The sequence below is a fragment of the Poecilia latipinna genome, unplaced genomic scaffold, assembly GCF_001443285.1.
Source record: "Poecilia latipinna isolate Pla-1442-1.1 unplaced genomic scaffold, P_latipinna-1.0 Scaffold616, whole genome shotgun sequence".
Taxonomy (NCBI): domain Eukaryota; kingdom Metazoa; phylum Chordata; class Actinopteri; order Cyprinodontiformes; family Poeciliidae; genus Poecilia; species Poecilia latipinna.
This window is the reverse complement of record NW_015113232.1, coordinates 227,258-247,807: the sequence shown is the minus strand read 5'-3', so window position 1 is coordinate 247,807 and position 20,550 is coordinate 227,258. Positions and strand designations below refer to the sequence as shown.

Here is a 20,550-nt window from a genome sequence, read left to right as displayed (position 1 = left end):
CTATGCCTGCCACTTGGTTATGTCGTTCCATGTACGCTTTCCCTGCCAGCATCTTGCACCCTGCTGTTATGTGCTGGACTGTCTCAGAAAGAAGTGAGCATGTCCAAAAAGTCAGCGTGTAACTATGTATGTTGATAAAACTTACATTCTTCAGCTTTTAGATGTGATAACAAATACATCTAAAACAATTAAAATGTGATGAAAATCTTAAATATTTTCTATGATTAAATGTATATATTATTATATAGATTCATAATTGTTTTTTCTCCCCGTCTGAAGTTAAATCTGTCTAAATCTGACTTCTTATTTCAAACTGTCTGATTTTCTCAGTAGTTTTTATTCTGATGTTATGTCACCTTTCTTTCAGACCTGGCTCCAGTGAGCTCAGGTTTTGTTTTCTTTCATTTTTTTACTGAAAATTTTATGGAAAATAAACTGTGGTATGGTGAACCTGATATCCAGCCTAAACCACCAAAGAGGTTCTGTAGAACCACATACCTTCCTGAGAGACTTTCTTCCACGGGTGTGGAGGGTACATGAAGGCAGCATTCTGGATTTGATCATTAATATCTTCATCTTCATTGAAAGGGAATGTCCCACTTAAACTGCAGATACACATTATAGTTACAATGCAAAATATTGCTATGATGAGAAACATATTCTTTCTGTAGATATGCATCTTTCTGAATCCAAACATGAATTCGACCATTGATCACGTGTCATTTTTCTGACACCTACCTGACGTAGATGATGACTCCCACTGACCACATGTCCAGAGAACGATTGTAGCCTTTGTTTCTCAGGACTTCAGGAGCAAGGTATGCTGGTGTGCCAACCACTGAGCGCCGGAAGGACTTCTCACCAATGATCCGAGCAAATCCAAAGTCACAAAGTTTTACCTGCAGCAGCACAAATGAGAGGAGGGTGGTTTTACAAAACCCCCACTGCTCAGCAATTCCCTTCCCTGCTGGCAAGTGACTGGGCATAACGGGTGTTTTCCAGTCTCTGTCCCAAACACAGTGGCATGACATGAAGCCTGGGCTTCTGGACAAGCTTCCATATGCACATAAAGTATTTATTTAAGTTTCTGTTTACTCATCAAAATGCCAACTTGGTAAACAGGTTGGTTTTCTGGTACTGACCTGGTTTTAGAAAAAAATTCTTAGACTTTCAGAAATGTTTGCAGGATGTTATTCGGTGTAGCTATTGTGAAAGAAACATTCAGCTAAACAAGGGCAAGAAGCATTTCCTCTCAACATTTTACAATATATGCCTCTGTTTTCATGAGTCCTTCAAATAAGAAGGATTTCTTTCCCAGGAAACATAAAGACCAAACCTGAAGACGTCTTCTAAAATTAAAGAAGCTAAGAAAATAACTTAGAAATAAAAAATAATAATGCCAAATCACAACAAGAAGACTACACTTTGAATAAATAGCTATGCACCATCTCTAAACTTGCAAAACAAAGATAGTGGATTGGTGTTATTTATTGTTGCCTTCACGTATTTTCTATGTCATATTAAGACTGTAAAACTGTATTTAATTTAGCTAATTTAGTTAAGGTTAAATGCAGCCCAACCATAATTTGTACTCATATATGAACACAAATTACCTGAGGAAAAGAGTCTGCAGAAGCCAGAAGCACATTTTCAGGCTTCAGATCACAGTGGACGATGTTCTTGAAGTGGAGATGCCGCAGAGCCACCAGGATCTGATGAGGAAGCAGAACACAGAGAAAGAGCATCACAAGAACCAGCAGGAAGACTCTGAGGGAACTCCAGAAGCAGAGCCATTTCAATCGGCTTTTCTGCAAGTGTTTGCTTTATTTTTGCATTGGATTCACAAAGCAGATTGTATCCATAAAATTCATAAATCCTGTCCACAGAGTGAACATCTCCACTGCTTATATGTTGTGTGATGACAGACAAAAGGCTGACTTTCTAACATCTTTCTGTTACAAATAAAGTCGATGGAGAAAACATTGTTAAATAACCTAATGTGAGACAGATTATTGTAGAAATAATCAATCATTTTTATTCTTGGTCAGGATGATGTGGTTTTCAGATCAAATGCTGCCAAAACTCCCCCAGAAATCTGCAGGTTTACCTCTGGAGCTAAAAAGGAGGAGGACATTGTGACAGCGGACAATGCAGACAGCAGAGTGGGCGTTGTGGAAAAGCTGTTTCCACACTGACTGTTTGCCTTTTGCTCTATCTGGAGCATTATCATACCTGCCTCTACTGGCTGTGAGCATCAGCGCACCGCAGACAGATTTCAACACTTTCAACTTGTACTCGCTCCACCTGCTGCATGGACTGCCTGTAATAATAACGATTGGTTCAGAGCTCAGTGGAGTCAGTGCTGCTTTCAGCCCAAAGGCTCATAGCACATCCTCGGTCTGTTTGTGTTAGAAATACTCAAGAAATCCTCCTGTTGATTTGTGGATTTCCTAATACTGAAGTTGAAAAGACTGTCTTTATTTCATAAAGTTTAGTTAAGTAACTTCAAGCTCATGATTATGGGTAATGCTGATGATAGTATAGTATTACCTGTGTGACCAGGAACTTGGTGATTCTCTCCGGTAACCGACCTTTCTCACTGGACAGGATCATCTCAAGCATGTCTCCATGGAGCTTCTCCATCACCACAAACACTCGCTCCGGCGTCTCAAACATGCACTCTAAGTTGACCACGCCTGGGTGGTGCAAACTCTGACGAAAAAGAAGACAGATTAGATTCATCTCCACTTGGGCAACAACAATCATCAGTGTTTCACCTTCAAATGAGAGTTTATACCAGTAATTTCTTCACCATACATGTATATACATGTTTATGAAACATTAATAATGCATGATGGAATGGGAAAGTTCCCTGGGTTTATGGAACTTGCACCAAACTTCCATAGGAATGTTTTGCTGGTTCCTTGTCATGGTGATGATTTATGCAGCATTAGTCTTGTCCTTATTGGCTGCTGATCCACAATCCTCCAAGTCTGAATTTGAAACAGGACTGACTATTCTGACTAACAGGCCATGATCTCATCATGCTCACACTGACCGGCAGCGCATAAAGATTGTTGACTAAACGTCACTTTAGAGACAGAAAATATGTCAGAATGTTGATTGAACTCGATCCAGAATCACAGCATTCTGGAGCATGTAGGCAGAGGAAATGCTTTAATCGCTCAACCTCTCACTGCCAGCTAAAGGTTGGTGGCATCCACTAACTCACTCTTTGCTAAGCTAGCAAAACCTGCTGAGTAACATGAGCACTACCAGTTTCATGATGTGCCGTCATGCTTTAGCATGTTTAACTCCTCAGTGGTCTATGTGTATTCAAAGTGGATGTCCACCAGAAATGTAAAGGTAAGTTTCTAAGATTGCGTATGCTCACTGACATGAAAGGGAAGCTACTCAGCAGGAAACTGCAGTCACAGTGAACTGTTTTGTAATGTGACACCAAGGTGTTAATGTTGAAAGTCAGCACAAACAGAGTATGACACAGCATGACTGCCACTGTCTGCGGAGCACCAACAGTTGTGTGGTGGCTGCCCTGGTGGAAACAGAGCTAGATGCCCAACCAGCTCTTCAAGCCTGCTAGTTTCCCTGCAGATTGTGGGAAATGAAGGGATATAGAATGAGAAATATAGGCAATCGGGACACTCAGCTATGAAACCTCAGCCAGCAGTGGGCAGGGTGTGTGGAGTCTGTGGAGTTCACATAATACAGACAGCTTAGGAGGAAAGTCTGAATAAAAGAGGAAATGTCACCACCACCAGTTTGGCAGTATTTATAAAATACTTATATCATGGTATGTTTTTCAGCCACATCACCCAGCCCTGCTGTATGGGTCCTGTGCCCGCTTTGTTTTACCCAAAAAGATCTTATCATGCAACTGCACCAAAAGATCCACACTCTCCACGTCAGTAAATGCTGCACCATAGTGTGGCCCTTCCCACATAGGTCATGGTAGGTTGGCATCTTCTGCTCTATGCATCAGGGCTCCCAGTTTGGAGAAATGTACAATAGTTATAGTGGAGCTTGATAAAGCACATAAACTTGAATTTGCTGGTTGCTGGGAGACCAATGAAAGTTTAAAATCTTAAGAGTGTGTTTTAATTGAGATATTTACCTGTCAAATAAAGGACCCAGCATTTTATTTACTATTGATAAAGTAAACAGGAGAATAAATTGGATGAAAAAGATATGTTGGTGTTTCATTTACTATTTTCCATTTATGCGTTATCTTCAGTTATTACTGCCATCACCTTTATGTTATGTTCTTTTTTCTCTAAAGAAGTCCCACCTGGACAGGTGTTGCTGTGCTTAACCAAATCTCCTTCCTAGACAAAGATTTTGAAGGAGCTACTTCTTTATATTTAGCCAGACCGCTAATGCTAATGAAGACAGATTTTGACCAGTTCCAGTGATTTCCAGGGCAGATGTCAGTGTCGGGTCTGAACAGCCATCGTGTGTTTGTGAGGTTACCTGCAGGATGGCCACCTCATTGCGCAGTTGGCTCTCCTGCTTAGTAGGGAAACGAAGTTTATCAATTATTTTGATAGCAACATCTCGACCAGACTTCCGATGTTTACCTGTAACAAATATAACAATAACTTTTGTAAACAATTAAACAGAAATGAAGCACTTTCATTTTTGTTGGCTAATACTGGGAGTACAGAAATATAGCATATAGAGAAGGTTAGAATGACACCAGGGGAGATTTTAGTTTTCGACCTTCAGTGATGCTCAGCAAGCAACTGACAAGGTCTCTTTATCGAAACAACGGTTAAACAGTGTTTCACATCGCTCTATTATCTTTTGAGAGATGCCTGTCTCTTTTCCAATTAGAACCAAACTTTATGGTTGAATGAAATATTTAAAAATTGTAATTGGCCAAGGGTATGAATAAACTTGACCTTCGATGTATGATAATAGTTTAAGGAAAATCCTCACATATATCTCTAAAGGTGAGATAATGTTCAGTCATATACAACATGGCCTCTAGGCATTTCACTTTTAGTTTCTACGGGTCAAACAGGTACAGTTAGTGAACCAAAAAAAAAAAAAAAAAAAAAAAAAAGTGTTTGTCGGATCATGGAAAGGACTTTGTTGGGTGAATTATTTCTCCTGTGTTTCACAAAGTATCATCAAAGTTATAAATCATTTTTCTGTTACTAGGGAAACAACTGTTAAAGGATAAAATCAGATTTCACTACATGAGTAGGTGGCATTAAACAGGGTAAGTTAGTCACCTGTCTAGCCTACAGGCTGTAATAATAGCTAATTCATGCCAATAACCTGCCCACATTAAGCACTGTGAACACCCAACATGGGCAACACTTAACACAGGGGTGGGCAATTCATTTAGCATTTTATATGATAGCACTGTAAGACCCAGTGTTGTAATGTTATACAATCTTTTTTTTTTGTTTGCCACCCAGACTTAGAGACTGAACCTTATTGTTCAGTCATGGAATGCTTATGGTAAGAAATTTGGAATTAAATTCTCCGAATATGGCCACAACTTAAAAAACCTTGACTGAGCAAGATCTCTGAGATCTCTGTGAGTCACTGTACCAGATTAATCAAAAAGAAGCAAAACATATTTTTCAATTTTAGAGTATTTATTACAATGTCAGTTGGTGAACGCTTGAAAAATGGGGTTTTATGTGTTGTAATATTACAGAGTTGGAACAGCATGGCTGCGCTGAAAGTGCACAAAGTTAAGTGTGGTCTAAATAGATATATTGTAACAGTACAAGTGCAACCATGTTCCCTACATCCTGATGATAATCAGAGCTCAATGCCCAGTGACCAAACTTTGTTTTTACAATTTCAAACAATACATGAGAGGCCAGCAATACCCATTGGGCTTCCAAGTGTGGGTGAGAACTGAGATATCTGGTATCATGATGTGAACCATTGTAACATGTCTACCAATGATATTCATAATTTGCCTCATGATAATCAATCAATGAGGCGAATTAAACATGCAGTTGTTCAGTTATTATTCAGACAATGACTATCAATAACTTAATATTCTGCCATATATTGCACCCAGTGTTGTGATATCACATTTTGAAAAAAACATCAAAAACAACAAACTCCAAACAAATTTGATTAAGCTACTTCTTTGCAGTGGAAACAATTACTTAAAATATACAACAGCAAGGGTTTGGATGAATGTGTAACTCACCTCCATAAACAATACCAAACTGTCCAGAGCCAAGAACTTCATCTGGAAAAATCTGATAAACTGAATTGATGTCCTGGAGAAAAACGTTTGAATACAAGATCAGTAGCAGATTGGACAGCTTTAATGTGTTGACTAAACTTTCATTTTTCTAAACCAATTTAATCTACGTCTGTACTGCAAAAGCCATAAAAACATAAATGAGACAGATTTCAAAATTGGTAAATTTGTTTATATAACATTAGCAGTAACTATCAATAGCAACCAATACGTATCAATAACAGAATAAGAATAAAGCAAAAAAAACAACAAAAAAAACCCAAATGCAATTTGTCTAAAAAAAGAAATTGCACTTATAGATACGCAGATGTAGAAAAACTAAAGAAATATGCCAACAATAGTGAGTCCGGTGTCAATACTTCAAAACTTCCAGAACAATATTAAATCGACAAAATGATGTGTATACATGTGAAACTGGCAGAAAATCAATCAAACCAAAAACCAGAGTCACATTTTGTTTACCAGGTGGGAGTTTTGGAGAGGACAGGGTGGGGTCACTAGGGTTACGGTGGTTTGGACGGTTACCATGGGATCTGTTTGTTTAATTGCTGCTTTTCTGGCTTCACTTCTAATTGCTCGTCTTCAGACATGGAGCTCAGCGTCAGTTCATTTGAACTGGTTGTTATGTCACACATAATTCTATAATTACTGATCATTTAACAAAGATCCACCTGATTTTGTATTATTTTTATGTTACAGCCTGAGTGCAGAGAACACCGAACACTGCTCTCATGTTGGTACTTTGCTCCAGTCGTTCTGTACTGGCTGCTTTCATTTACTCGTGTGTTTGGCAGATCATTTTGTAAACTGGTCACTGTTGCTTTGGTCCTACTGATGGAAGAATGATCAGAATCTCAGATGCTATTTGCCTTTGCATCTGAGCACGGAGGATAATGGCGGAAAGGATTTTAGATGCGTTCTGTGTATTGTGAGGAATCCATACTGTTTTGTGATATTAGGTCATACCTTTGATCTGCAACGACAACATCACCAAACTCGACTCAGATTTTAAGAAGTTCAACAATTTCACGTGTTTACAAATTAAGAAAAAGTTGCTTCAAATAAAGAGAGCTTCCCAGATTTAGGAATGAATCCAGGACTGGACTGGAGCCCAGAGACAGCGCTGTGCCTTACAGCGTGTCACAACACGGCATCACAGATCAATATCAGCTTTGAGTCTGAAACTAGAAAATATTTCCTGCTTCTGCTGTCCGTAATCGCTGTCATTTCATTCCCTGTTCACAGAAAGGCTAATATCACACCTCAGGCAAAGACGACAGGAATACAATATTATAAACCTCGTCCTCCTCCTCATAGTTTGTGGTCTAATTACCATAGTCTCTATGGAAACCATGTAGCTGAGTGAGTAATCACAGTAATCTCCATTTGATGTGCTTGATACTTGCTCACCTTGGAGATGGTAAGGGTGCATGTCTGCATGGAAACATGACATGATGTTCTTGGCAGCTTGCAAGCTTTTTTCTTTTAATATACATTTCAGTTACATAAACCCATGCTGACACAACGGCAAAAATCTGAAAAGTGTCAGTGGAAGCAAAAAGCATAATTGATTCAAATCCATCAACTCTGTAACCTTGCAAATGCTTGTGTGTGTATGCGTCTGCATGTGTGTGTGCGCGTTTGTGTGTGTGAGTCTTCTTACCACATTTTCCTGGATCTGACAGTTGGAGACTGAAATACTGATGGAAATTTCCTCTGTTGATCAGAAACAAAGATGATCAGAACAGAAATGGAGCCAAACTGTCACACTGACTCATTATCAAAGAAAATTCAGTTCTTGGTGCAACTTATCAGTCAAAAAGGGAAGAATGACCATGTAACTCAACCCTTAAACGTTAAAACTGTCGTTTCTCATTTCCTCTGGCAGTGATCTGATGTTTAATCAAAATTTTAATCTGTTTAAATCATACACCTGAAGCCTGTAGACGACTGTTTTAGTTCAACAAGCAACCTCGGTCTGACTCTTTGGAAGGATTAGTCATGAACAGTTTGACGTCACCGAAGCTTTAAATATCTCTGATGGGCTTTGAGTGGGCATTGTCAGTCTAAGGAGAGCAAAGACCCTGCAGGGGGATTCAGCTTGAACAAGAACAGTTGTATCCAAGTCATTTACCACGGAGATGATTTTCTATTTGTGCATGTTCTTCAGTGCTACAATATTTTACTTCAGATGCATTCACATGAAGTCCTTTATTTATTCGTTCTCAAACTTCAGCCTGGCATTTTAGTTAAATTAGAATAAAGGATGGATTTAAATGGAAAGTTAAACTGAGAAAACATTCCATGTTCAGTAGTCAGTGTTTAGTTCGTTGTTTGGTTTCTGTTGACATTATGAATGTTTTGTGCTCTCATTTGTTGTTGTTTTTATCATTATAGGATTATTGTGCGTCACATCACGTGACTTGTCTAATTGAACACACTCGTGTACAATAAAGGGTGTGTCCTTCAAACAAAGGGGGAACAACACGAAAGCCAAACCGAGTGAGTCTCATGGTGTCACGTTGAACGCTGTGCCGAAAACTGATTCTGCTAACAGTTTCAAAACAAATTCTTTAGATTTTCAGTGTTTTAAAGCTAAATGTAAAATCAAACTAATTTAAAGTCCACTGGGTTTTGCTTCAATCATTAACAGTTTAAAATAAATCATACAATTATCAGTTTGTTCCTGTAATATCATCAACTGCTACTGAAATGGGTCGACTCCCACAGACAAACAGGATGAGACTGGTGCTGCCTCTAAAGTGTGAAATGAAAACATGCGCCTGGAGTTCAGGTCATGACTTCAAGCCAGAAATCAGAACGTATAAAAAAATGTCCCAAAATGTACAGCTTCTCTTCACTTTTACCTTTAAAGTGACAAAAATTGTGGCCGTTGTTTTAGTTTCCCAAAAAACTGCACCTGATTATTTATTTTTTATTTTATTTTGAAATGGAAAACCTAACTAGTGAACAATACACGGATTTGCAGTACAAACGACATAACTTCAATTTTCAAGTGATTAGTTTTCAGAAGCAACGTTTTTATCTAAATGTCTTCCTAATTTCTGTTCTCCTTTTAGAGACATTATGGCTAATACTTTAGCCCTTGTGATGTGAGTTTTCTTTCACACACAGCTCTGTAAAGGTCGCCGCAGCCTATAACTCAGGTTGTGGTTAGAGTGATACAACATACTGCAAACAAATCCTCATCACAATATTAGTATTTACAGTTGGAATATTTCAAAGCTATTAGTTAAGTGTCAAAAATTGCACCTTTTCTTGTCTTCAGAGTTTTCTACCAGTTGGATTGACTCTTAATGTTCTAAATACACTCAACTGGTAACCATGATGGGGTTCCCAGAGTACTGCAAGCAGTGTTGTTACTGATGAGAAATGCTGGTGGTGAACGTGAACTTAACCTAGATGATATCATCAAAAGGAGCACTGTGCATTATGCACTGGCTTTTCTATCTGATTAAAATGTATTTGTTTTTGATAGAGATATTTATGTATTGGTTTGTTTTTCTTACTTGTCCATATGTTGAGGTTTAAGTGACTGTTGCACAGCGTGAGCTCTGCTGGACACACATTGTCGCTGCAGACTGATGGACTCTTAGCTGGTCAAAATGACCTTTTCAGAGTGATGATGAAAGACAACAACTGTTTCACTCATGTCAGTTCTTTGCTGTATTTTTTCCATATCTTCAAAATCGTGAAGAAATGATGAGGGTAAATTTAGAGTCTCACACCTGTTATTCAGTATCATGGCTAGTTTTGTTACTGAAATGATGATTCACTGAAGGTATCCTGTCCTACGCTGTCCTTTATCTATTGTGCAACAGTTAATACTTAACCTTAACAAGGACATGAGTCTTAAAGCTTTAGGCATTGGTTGTTTAACAAAGTTCATAATCATTTAGTCTTTTACATTTTTAATTCATAAAATACATGCAGGTGAGCTGGTCTTATGTTGATCAGTGTCTTACTGTGCCCACTTCGGTGGGAATTGTGGCAAATTCCTGTGGAGACGGCTGGCATAAGAGCATGCTGGATGGCCATTTCCCACATCCGAGCCACATCCTGCCCAACTCCACTGACCTGAAACCAGTTTGTGAAAATGAAATATTTTAAATTATTATTATTACTTTTTAATCTATCCATCTTCTTCCACTTAATCTGGGGTCAGGTCACGGGGGCAGCAGGCTAGCAGAGGCCCAGACTTCTCTCTCAACAGCTAATTGTCCAGCTCATCCAGGCAAATCTCATGCTGAGGCCAGCAAAGAAATGTTGTCCCTCCAGCATGTCCCGGGTCTCCCTCTGGATCTCCTCCCACTTGTGAGGAGAACTTGTGAACAAGACCATGGGACCCTTAAACTCCTCCACTTGGGGCAGGATCTCTTCCCTGAACCGGAGAAGGCACTCGACCCTTCTCTGTCTCATGCCCATGGCCTTAGATTTGGAGAGCCTGATCTTCACACATCTGCAAACTGCTCCAGTGAAAGCCGTGGATCATGGTGTGATGAAGCCACAGAACCACATTGTCTGCAAAAGGCAGATTGTGAAGACGCTTCCAAACCAGTTTTTGTTGTTAATGGAAATGCAGCTATTGCATTTGTCTTTTTCTATGAAGATTCTAAAGTGCTAATAACAACCAAATGATTTTCTACATGTTAGAATTACTTTCAATTATTACTGAAACGCTGGGATTCATTGAAAGTAATCAATACAGATTGTAACCAACACCAAGCATGCTGGGATTGAGAAAATACATTGGCTTCTACGCAAAAGGATGAAGAAGGCACGCTCATAATACAATCTACTTATGTTCTGATAAATCATTTAAACACCAATGTGGGTGCATCAGACCCTCATGCACTGAAAGCCAATTTTACATCATTTCACGTCAAATAGAATTCAAATCATTCTCTCACCAGGATGCTACTGCCAGTCATGGATGATTCGCCTCTCAACAGGTTCTCTCCGACATAGTAAACCAGCATTGCTGTAGTGATTTCAAAACAATGAGGGTTGGCTCCTTCTGGAAGCAGAGAGAAGTTCTGAGCTGGCTCCAGAGACAGGATTTCTGACAATGGAATCTCCTGAAAACAGATAAGGAAATAAATGGAGCACAACTTGTGAAGATACATATTCTTGATGGTGTATGGTTTCTCTTGAATTTGCATCTGGGAGGTGAGTAGAATTCAGAAAGGAGCTTCCATAATGTCTGGGTTTACTGAAGCCCCTTAGTCTGAATCTGTGTTCATTTTGTTGATGATGACGATACCTTTTCTAATGATTATGATGAGATTGAACTGAATTGTGACTAAAACTAAATTACATTTTAGGGAAAAGACTAAGATTAAAACTAAATGAATAAAAATATGTTGTCAAAATTAACACTGCTCTGAATTGGAAAGAATAGTATCTGGTTGCACAACACTGACTTCAATGTGGTTTAAGAATTCTGAGTATTTTTAAGTTCAGAGTGAGCATGAGAGCTATACAAATCCATCGTGGTGAAGCCTTGACATCTTGAATCACCATGGCAACAACTGGAAAATAAAATCAAGCTATTTCACCCTGCTGCTGCAAGATGTTCTCCTTCAAGCTTCTAAAGGACATAAGATATTGAATAAAAGAGTAACATGGCAGCAGCAAGAATACTGCCTCACAATACAATACTCAGTTGAAAGCATAATTATGTGACAAAGAGATTTCACTGAGATTATTAATTTCAGGTTTTATGTACCTTGTTTTTATATTTGTTATGAAACAAATGTAAGGGGTAATAAAATATGTATTCTGAAGATGACAGACAGACAGACAAATAAGTTCCTCAGTCGATTAGTCCTGTTAGAGCTCAAAATGCCTAGTCAACACATTTATATCAAAGAATGTGATTCTTCCTCAATAATCAAAAAGGTTGGTAGTGTGAATCCTACCCTGTAGTATTTACTTCCTGTATCATTTTGATACAAGGTGATGCATTTACTGTCCAGTCGCCAGTAATGGCGTTTTCTCTGAAACAGAGAGAAAAAGAGACGTCAGCAGAGGAAAGAAAACATAACCAGCAATAACTGAGAAACGCCAGTATCAAAAGGCTGTTTTGGTAGAAAAATAATTTTGGATTTTACTCTGTCATTAAAAACCTTTTCTACGAAAAAGGAGCAAACATTCTCTAAACATCATTTGAAACTTAAATTTGACTGCAACTAATGATTATGTTAGTAATCAAACATCCTATGGATTGTTTTGATGAGTGATCTATTAACTGGATAAAAAATGGCACATTCTGCAGATTTTTCATTGAACCAATTAAGTTTATTTTATTTAGTATTAGAAACACATTTTTTAAAAAAATACAAAAAGCCCATGAATAATTCAGTTTTTACATAAAATTATTTATTTGGATAAATGTAGTAACAGCATTTCATAAGTGAACGTCTGATCATCTGCTACAATATTTTTTTATTTTAAATGCAGTATATAAAAATTTTAATAAAAGTTATGCCTTAATTGCAGCTAAGTGTCAGCAAATTGCCTTTTCTGTGTCTGTATACTCCAATTAACGACCAATCAGTTACAAAATTACTTGATAATCATTGATTATTTCAATAACTGATTTATCACAATTAATCCAATTAACTGTTTCAGCCACAAACTCAAATTGTGCTACTAAGCAAATAATGTTTTTTGTCAAAAAAAATAAAGAACAGTATTCAACCGAGTAAAATATTCCACAATTTGTGAAAAGCATAGGTGTTAATCAATTACAAGAGTATCCTTGCTGGTGTAGTGAACCATCCAGCCTTCCTTCATCACATTGCTGTTCTTCCTCTTGGTGTGTTTGACAGACTGAACAATTCGCATCAGTGGGATGTTGTTACTGGTGGACGGGCTGCAGGCAGACAGACAAAGCACAGCCTCAGCCTGGTTCTGTTCCAGCTTCTGTGGATGAATTGTTGGAGTGTTTACCTGATGGCACGGTTGGAGTCATCCAGGTCAGGGTCACGCAGGTCACTAAGGTCAGCAGATCCGGTGTCCAGCATTAAGCCCCCATCTGAAGTTAGTGCTTCATCCATGTCATCAAGGAGGCTACCACGTCGGTCACCACTGGGGTCGTCAAGGCAACCCTCCACCATCACAGCATCCAACTCTGCTCCTGGGCTCAGAAGATCTGTAACACAACAATTAAAGTCAAACAATAAAGAATTTAACTCAGACTAGAATGCAATTTAAAAAAAAAAAAAAAAAAAAAAACTGGGAATGAAACCCATGAAATTAAATTCGTCAGAGTTAGCAATGCTCTGACAACAGTTAGATGAAAAATAGATTTAACAATGAGAAATCGGTGACATGCCTCAACTAATGTGAGTGACTTACCTAAAGGAGCTGGAAAAAGATTTTAATTATACAATAGATTTTTTATTGGAAAATAATGTTACAAACATTTGTCACTGGTTAAAGCACATTTATGTGATTTGAGGCTATGTTGTTTAAAAACTAAATATACTTACTTTTGGAAATAGTTCCATTTTAAAGATAAACAAGCTCATATAAAATCAGTTTTTCACATTTGATTTTGTCATCCAATCATCTTTGTATAGTTTTATTTATCTATTTGTTTATACTTGATTAGTTACATTAAGCTTGGCTGTAGAGTGAAGGTCCAGAAATACCTGGCCAACCTGAATAGCTTGGCCTGTCAGGGTTGTTGTACAGATTGTTTTAGCAAGAGAATCCATTCATCTATATGTGTAAGTATGAAATGAGCTCTGATGGTTTTGTGTGTGGAAACTTGCCTTCATTTCGGGAAACTTCTCCAAGGCAGTTGTTTGGCACTTTCAGAGCACATCGTTTATGGCAGTTAAATTTACAATCTGAGAAAGACAAGAACAGAGAAGGTCACCGTTACAGTGAGTAAGCTTGCTACTGAACCAGGTAGTTACTCTTCACCAACCCCCACCATAATAAGGTACTTTAGGACATTTAAGTACAGGTACTGACTTAAAAGTTAAGATCGCTACATACCTTTGCACTGGAGACCCTGTCTGAAGAGGCCTTTCAGCAGTTTCTTGCAGTGTTGGCACACAGTTGGCCGGGTGTATGAGTGGATTAGGAATGTGTGGGGAACCTTGACCTTTGACAGTAGGATTTTGTCCAGCTCAATGGGGCGTCCGATGTATGACTGGGTGCTAGCTCGCCGCTCCCTGCCAGGGTAATACTCTAACTGGTTCTTCTGTCGCAAAGACAAACAACCATGAAGTTTGCTGGTGACGTGACATTTTTTAAAAACAATTATAATTCTGACACACTGAAGGAAACAAAACAGAATGATTCATTTGTTTTATTATTAAAGCAAAGGAGGCTAGCATGACAAAAGTGATGTGCTATAGTGTGGTTTAAGGCTACATATTCAGCTTTTATTATAGAAACAATACTGGAGTCTATTTTGTACTTTCAGGCTTTACTCAGTTTTATTTTAATTACCTTAAGGATTATTTCAACATCTAACTCAGGGGTGGGCAACTCCAGGCCTGGAGGGCCGGTCTCCTGCAACTTTTAGGTGTGTCTCTACTTCAACACACCTGAGTCAAATAATGAGGTCGTTAGCAGGACTCTAGAGAACCTGACTGTAGCTGTTGGATTCAAGTGTGTTGAACCAGAGAGACATCTAAGAGTTGCAGGACACCGGCCCTCGAGGACCAGGATTGGCCACCCCTGATCTAACTGTTATTTTTCTGTCCACATTATAATCTTGATATTACCCAAAATATTTTCATAGTTCGAAATCTCTTATTTTGTTCTAAACAAATGGTAAGTTTAAGTTATAACTAAAAAACCTCTAGATTGTAAAAGCCTGCTACTGCATTTGTACAAAAAAAAACATTTATGCTGAATATATTCATTACACAAATTCACACTCTAATTTTTAAATTCCTAAGAATGAACTTAGAGGGACTTACCTCAACATTGGGACTTACAGGAGACTGTACCATAATGAACATACACAATAAGACAATGCAGTCAGTTATTTCTCTAAAAATAACATTACATTTTTTTCTTCTTCTCTTACAATAAAACTGACCAGCAAAGCATCATCTGTGTAGTGGGGAGGTGATGGCTCAGCAGAGAGGGGGCGGCCCACATTAACAATTCCTCCTGTTAGTGAAACCGTTGAATTGCGACGCCTTCTCACCCCACTGCAGTTGTTGGGAATTTTAAATGCACAGCGTTTGTGATAATTGAGACCACATCCTGGAAAACAAAAGTCCAACAGGAAGTTTTTTTCGTTTTGTTTTTTAGTTATTATACTCTGGGTTTTCCTTTCTTTCATCATGTTCTGCTTTTGAGCCTAAACTTTCTTACCTTCACATTTGAGCCCCTGCCGTACCAGACCCCACAGCATCTCACCGCAGTGGTCGCAGAAAGTTGGAGCTCTGTATGAATGAACAAACAGACTGTGTGGACGGATTTGGAAGTCCTCCATAGTGGCTGAAGCTGCAGAAGATCAGATCATAATAACTGTGAACTTGTAGAAAAATATTACTTGTAGAAATATTACTTTTAAAAGATCTCCTTATTTTAAAATAAAGCTAATTCAAACTGTTTTAGGTATTTGATAAATGTGCTGAATAGTGTTATAATTTAAGGTAACTGACTGGGTACTCAGTTTATCAGATCCATCCATCCATCCATCCACCCACCCTAAAAATAGCCCCTATCCCAAAAACAGTGCTTGTCCTCCTGGGGCCTGAGCTCTGGGCCCTATTAGAAGTGTGGGTCCTCACAACGTAGCATTTGTTGAAGTTTTTTTTTTTTTTTAATATTTCTCACCTTGCCAGGTGACAAATTAAAACACACTCCCACACAAACTCAACTGTGCTGTGCTGGTAGTGTATACAGACGTTGGGAAACGGCAGTGGTCTGACTGTCAGTGCTGCTGTGTATAAACAACTGAGTACTTGAGCCCAGAGACAGTCTGAAGGACAGATGAGGACCTCACTCAAAGAATTGACATCAGTTTCAGGATGTGAGCCCACAACAGTACACTCTCTGGTGCAGACAAACATTTCTGGAATTGATTCAAACATGCCTAATAGCCACTTTGTCAGTTTGTGCCATTTCTCTTTGTCAGGTGCTACTGAAACAACCCTACTGCAGGTCTGCCTGTGATTTTAAAATGCGAGGAAAATCATCTCAGCCTAAAGAATGCAGTAAACGTTACTTTTAATTAAGAAACATATTACAAGCAAGACATGGCTTTAAGTGGTTAACTTAGACACTTAGATTCTAAGTGTCTAAGTTAGGCTCTAGAAACTGACAAACAACTAGATCTGCATGGTATCAGTGTGTGTAATATCACATATTGTTTTTTTAATATTTCACATATTATACAAACTATAGGAAGTCATCAGATTGGGTTTACATTTACCAGAATATTATTCAGGACATCTGGTCTGTTTGGTCAGAGTACTGAAGCAGATCTTCAGAATCAGAATTCCTAACTGATCAATTCTCATGGAGACCTGGATTTGTTTGTTCAACAAAATGATATGCAAGACCTATCATACACTTTTGCAAACTCACAAAAATGTATTCCACAATATCCAGAGTGTTTTGCCTGTTTGGCAATGCAGTAACGCTCTTCCTCCTTTCTCACCTGACAGAATGGCTTCCACCAGGTCACCCTCCTGGATCTGTGATGCAGAGCGCAGCAGCTGCAGCATGTTGTCTGATGTCTGGTCATGACGAAACAAGAGAATCTTTTCATACATCCCATAGAATCCACACTCTGGCAGCTGACAAAGAGAACAAAATATGTTTTTAGTCAAGAAAAGTTTGTCAGCTTTTGGGAAAGGTGCAACTGTTATATTCTTGCAGTATGCATTCTGAATTCAGAATGCATACTGCAACTGCATTCTGAGGGCTGATTAATGAAGCTGTTGCCCTTTGAATGGCAGGATACCGACTCAAAAACAACAGAAAGCACAAATATAAGCAGATTTTATTTAACACTTGAAAGAAATGGTCAAGAGTTTAGAAAATGGAAAACACAAAACAAATAATCACTGCATATCTCAGCAGTTGCACTTCCACTGACCATAAAATTTCACAATGTGATATCTCAAAAATAATTTTGCCAAATGTAAAATCATACATTTTGCAAAGACGTTCGCTTTTCAATAAAATGTTTTGGAGCTAGGATGAGATGGTTTATTTCGTAAAACTGCAAAAAAAAAAAAAACTGCAAAAAAAACACAAACAAAAAAAACATTTTGCAACCGATGTTGCCACTGGTGGAAACCATGAAGAAGAAAATGACAGGAAGTAGTTGGAGTATCATGGCACAGCATAATTTTTAATTATGTTTAATTAATGTTAAAGTTAAAATTGAGCAAAAAAGACAGGATGGGTTTTATTTAGTTGTTTTTCTCTTAGATAAAGTAACATGCCACATTCTGTCACAAGTAGTTTCTGTTTCATTTACTCAATTAAAATACTTTCAAAATACAAAATATGCCTAAATGCCAAAATATGAAAATCATATTTATATGTAAAATGATTCACTATAAACAGAGAAGAGCATATGACATGCAGGAGCAGAGAAGGAGTGACGTGAGCAGAAAATGATGACAAAAAGAAAGAACATGAGGTTGAGCAGCCTCATTGTTCAGACCTTCACCTGCCTCTCTACCCGGCTCCTCAATGATACACTTCATAGATAGTTTTTTATGTGTGCTGTCGCCATAGCAGCATTGCAGCTCTTGTTGTCATAGAGACAAAACACAAGGCTGATTCCTCTCCATCTTTCCAATCTTTTTATTATATACAGCTTTAACACTTTATGTGTTGGAAAGTCTGCACAGCAGTTAGACCTGCAGATCCCCAAATGCTCCATTTAAGTTATTTTAGTTCATAATCCAACCCAAAGCTGAAAGATGTAAGGGTTACAAAGTCTTAACCATCAGTTAATGGGTGATTTCGGTTACACTCCTCCTCACAAACTTTATTAAATAAAAACAAAAAGTGATCATTGCACACTGCTTACTATTAGAGAAATTTATTATTTTTTTAAGCAAAAATTACAACACAATACAGTTGTGTAAAATTTGATATCTTTAATGAGGCCTTTATAAATAACTTGAGTTTTAGCAAGCCAGTTCAGAATATTTCCAGGTCTTTATGAGCAGAAAATTAAACACCATCCAGAGCTGTACATCTTAAAAACAAGCTTGTAATTTGTGTACCTGATGGTATTCATCTGGCTTCAGGGAATAAAATAGCTGACTATAATCTTCACTACATTAAAACAGTCTTTGCTTTCAAATGATTTTACTTATTGGGAGCATGGACACCAAGTAAAGATTAAAATTCATACCATACCAACTTTATTTATAAAGCACTTTAAAACAACCACAGCTGATACAAAGTGCTGTACAGTAAAACACAACATAACAATTTAAAAAAAAATAAAAAAAACTCTTACAGTTTAAAAAAAACAAACATACAATTTAAAACTGGATCCCACTGGAGTTGAAAGCCAAGTAAAATAGATGGGTTTTAAGACGAGCTTTAAAAGTGGACAGTGAAGGGGCCTCTCTGACCTGCAAAGGCAAGTTGTTCCATAATTTGGGGCGCATGACAGAGAAAGCCCTGTCCCCTCTGAGCTTCCTTCTGGATCTCGGTACCTCCAAGAGCAGCTGATCTGCGGACCTGAGAGACCGATAAGGTATGTATGGGTGAAGAAGCTCAGAGAGGTAAGTCAGGGCAAGATTATACAGTTATTTAAAAACAAACATAAGAATTTTAAAATGAATCCTAAAATATACAGGCAGCCAGTGAAGTGAGGCCAGGACAGGGGTCACATGTTCCCTCTGTCGAGTTCCTGTCCTAAGTGGTGCAGCAGCATCTGAACCAGCTGCAGACCTGAGAGCAGCGACTGACTGACTCCCAGATAAAGTGAGTTACAGTAATCCAGTCGAGTCGAAATAAAAGCGTGGATCACTGTTTCAAAATGCTGCCTGGAAAGAAAAGATTTCACTGACGCCAATAGCCTTAAATGATAAAAGCTGGACTTAACCACGGCTCTGATTTGGCTGTCCAATTTAAAATCACTGTCCACCTTAAAACCAAGATCTGTAATAACAGGTTTAAAATAAACCTCCAAAGGTCCCAGGTCAACAGAGGAGGACTCACAGGAGCCACTGGGTCCAAACATCATCACCTCTGCTTTGTTTTCATTAAAATTTAAAAAGTTCAAGGCCAACCAAGCTTTAATATCACCTAGACATGCCAGGAGATGTTTGATGGAATGGACATCCTTCTGCTTCAGGGGCAAATAAATCTGACAATCATCAGCATAACAATGAAATGAAATCCCATGTTTCCTGAGGACAGAACCCAGAGGCAGTAAATAAAGAGAGAAAATCAGTGGGCCCAGAATTGAGCCCTGCGGGACACCATAAGGCATTGAAGCAGCAGATGATTCAGAGTCACTGATTTTCACTGAAAATGTTCTCTCCTCCAGGTAAGACCTGAACCATTTAAGAACAGTGCCACCAATACCTACAATATGCTGTAATCGCGATATTAAAATGTCGTGGTCTACTGTATCAAAGGCAGCAGTTAGGTCAAGTAAAATCAGAACAACATGGTTACCAGAATCACATGCAAGAAGGATGTCATTAAAAACTCTTATTAAAGCAGATTCTGTGCTATGAAGAGTTTTAAAACCTGACTGGAAAACCTCCAGAATGCCATTGTCATCTAAAAACTGTTTCAGCTGACAGTACACAATTTTCTCTAAAACCTTAGAAAGAAAAGGCAGCTTCGAAATAGGCCGATAATTAGCCAGAACAGTTTGATCAAGGCCAGGTTTTTTAAGCAGTGGCTGCACTACTGCATGTTTAAAACTAGCAGGGACCACACCTGAGGACAGACTGCTATTTATAATTGCACGAACAGGCTGCCCTATGCTAGATAAAATATCTTTAAAAAATCGTGGAGGGACAGGATCACGGGGGGAACCTGATGGTTTAATATGGCCAACCACGTCCTCTAAAAGTGAGACAGTCACAGGCTCAAACTGAGAGAAAGCAGCCGAGCAAGGGACCGAAACAGAGGGGTCAGAGTCAGGAGCTGTGATAAGAGCCCTGGTACTACCAACCAAAATTCATTCAAACTTTTGGTACTACCAAAATTCAAGAGCAGATATGAAACATGGGTAACTGTAGTGTTTCTTCTATGTACTGACCACAATGCACACAAAGTAGAATAGAATTCACCACTTA

The 20,550-nt window shown here is 38.4% G+C and overlaps 1 protein-coding gene and 1 long non-coding RNA gene across 4 annotated transcripts in view; one reads left to right on the top strand and one right to left on the bottom strand.

The window, feature by feature from the left end:
• The window catches only part of prkd1 (protein kinase D1), a 44,348-nt gene that overhangs the window by 11,498 nt on the left and 12,300 nt on the right, over positions 1-20,550 (bottom strand). The window contains exons 1-19 of one of the 3 annotated variants that reach the window (XM_015043114.1): positions 18,865-19,031; positions 16,920-17,058; positions 15,626-15,757; positions 15,345-15,514; positions 15,223-15,246; positions 14,288-14,495; positions 14,059-14,136; positions 13,232-13,433; positions 13,031-13,154; positions 12,199-12,276; positions 11,188-11,355; positions 10,243-10,354; positions 7,920-7,972; positions 6,200-6,272; positions 4,489-4,595; positions 2,551-2,712; positions 1,614-1,712; positions 739-899; positions 499-605 (exon numbers count right to left, since the gene is read on the bottom strand). In XM_015043114.1, the coding sequence (XP_014898600.1) occupies positions 499-605; positions 739-899; positions 1,614-1,712; positions 2,551-2,712; positions 4,489-4,595; positions 6,200-6,272; positions 7,920-7,972; positions 10,243-10,354; positions 11,188-11,355; positions 12,199-12,276; positions 13,031-13,154; positions 13,232-13,433; positions 14,059-14,136; positions 14,288-14,495; positions 15,223-15,246; positions 15,345-15,514; positions 15,626-15,757; positions 16,920-17,058; positions 18,865-18,900 (2,233 nt within the window). In that variant the 5' untranslated portion in view covers positions 18,901-19,031. Of the gene's footprint in view, positions 1-498; positions 606-738; positions 900-1,613; positions 1,713-2,550; positions 2,713-4,488; positions 4,596-6,199; positions 6,273-7,919; positions 7,973-10,242; positions 10,355-11,187; positions 11,356-12,198; positions 12,277-13,030; positions 13,155-13,231; positions 13,434-14,058; positions 14,137-14,287; positions 14,496-15,222; positions 15,247-15,344; positions 15,515-15,625; positions 15,758-16,919; positions 17,059-18,864; positions 19,032-20,550 lie in introns of those variants that run through there. The other 2 variants (XM_015043113.1, XM_015043112.1) reach the window with 2 other exon arrangements.
• LOC106953959 (uncharacterized) lies at positions 1,747-5,326 on the top strand. Its single transcript, XR_001426276.1, has 3 exons — positions 1,747-1,887; positions 5,106-5,111; positions 5,316-5,326. It is a non-coding gene; the product is annotated as an uncharacterized LOC106953959 (long non-coding RNA).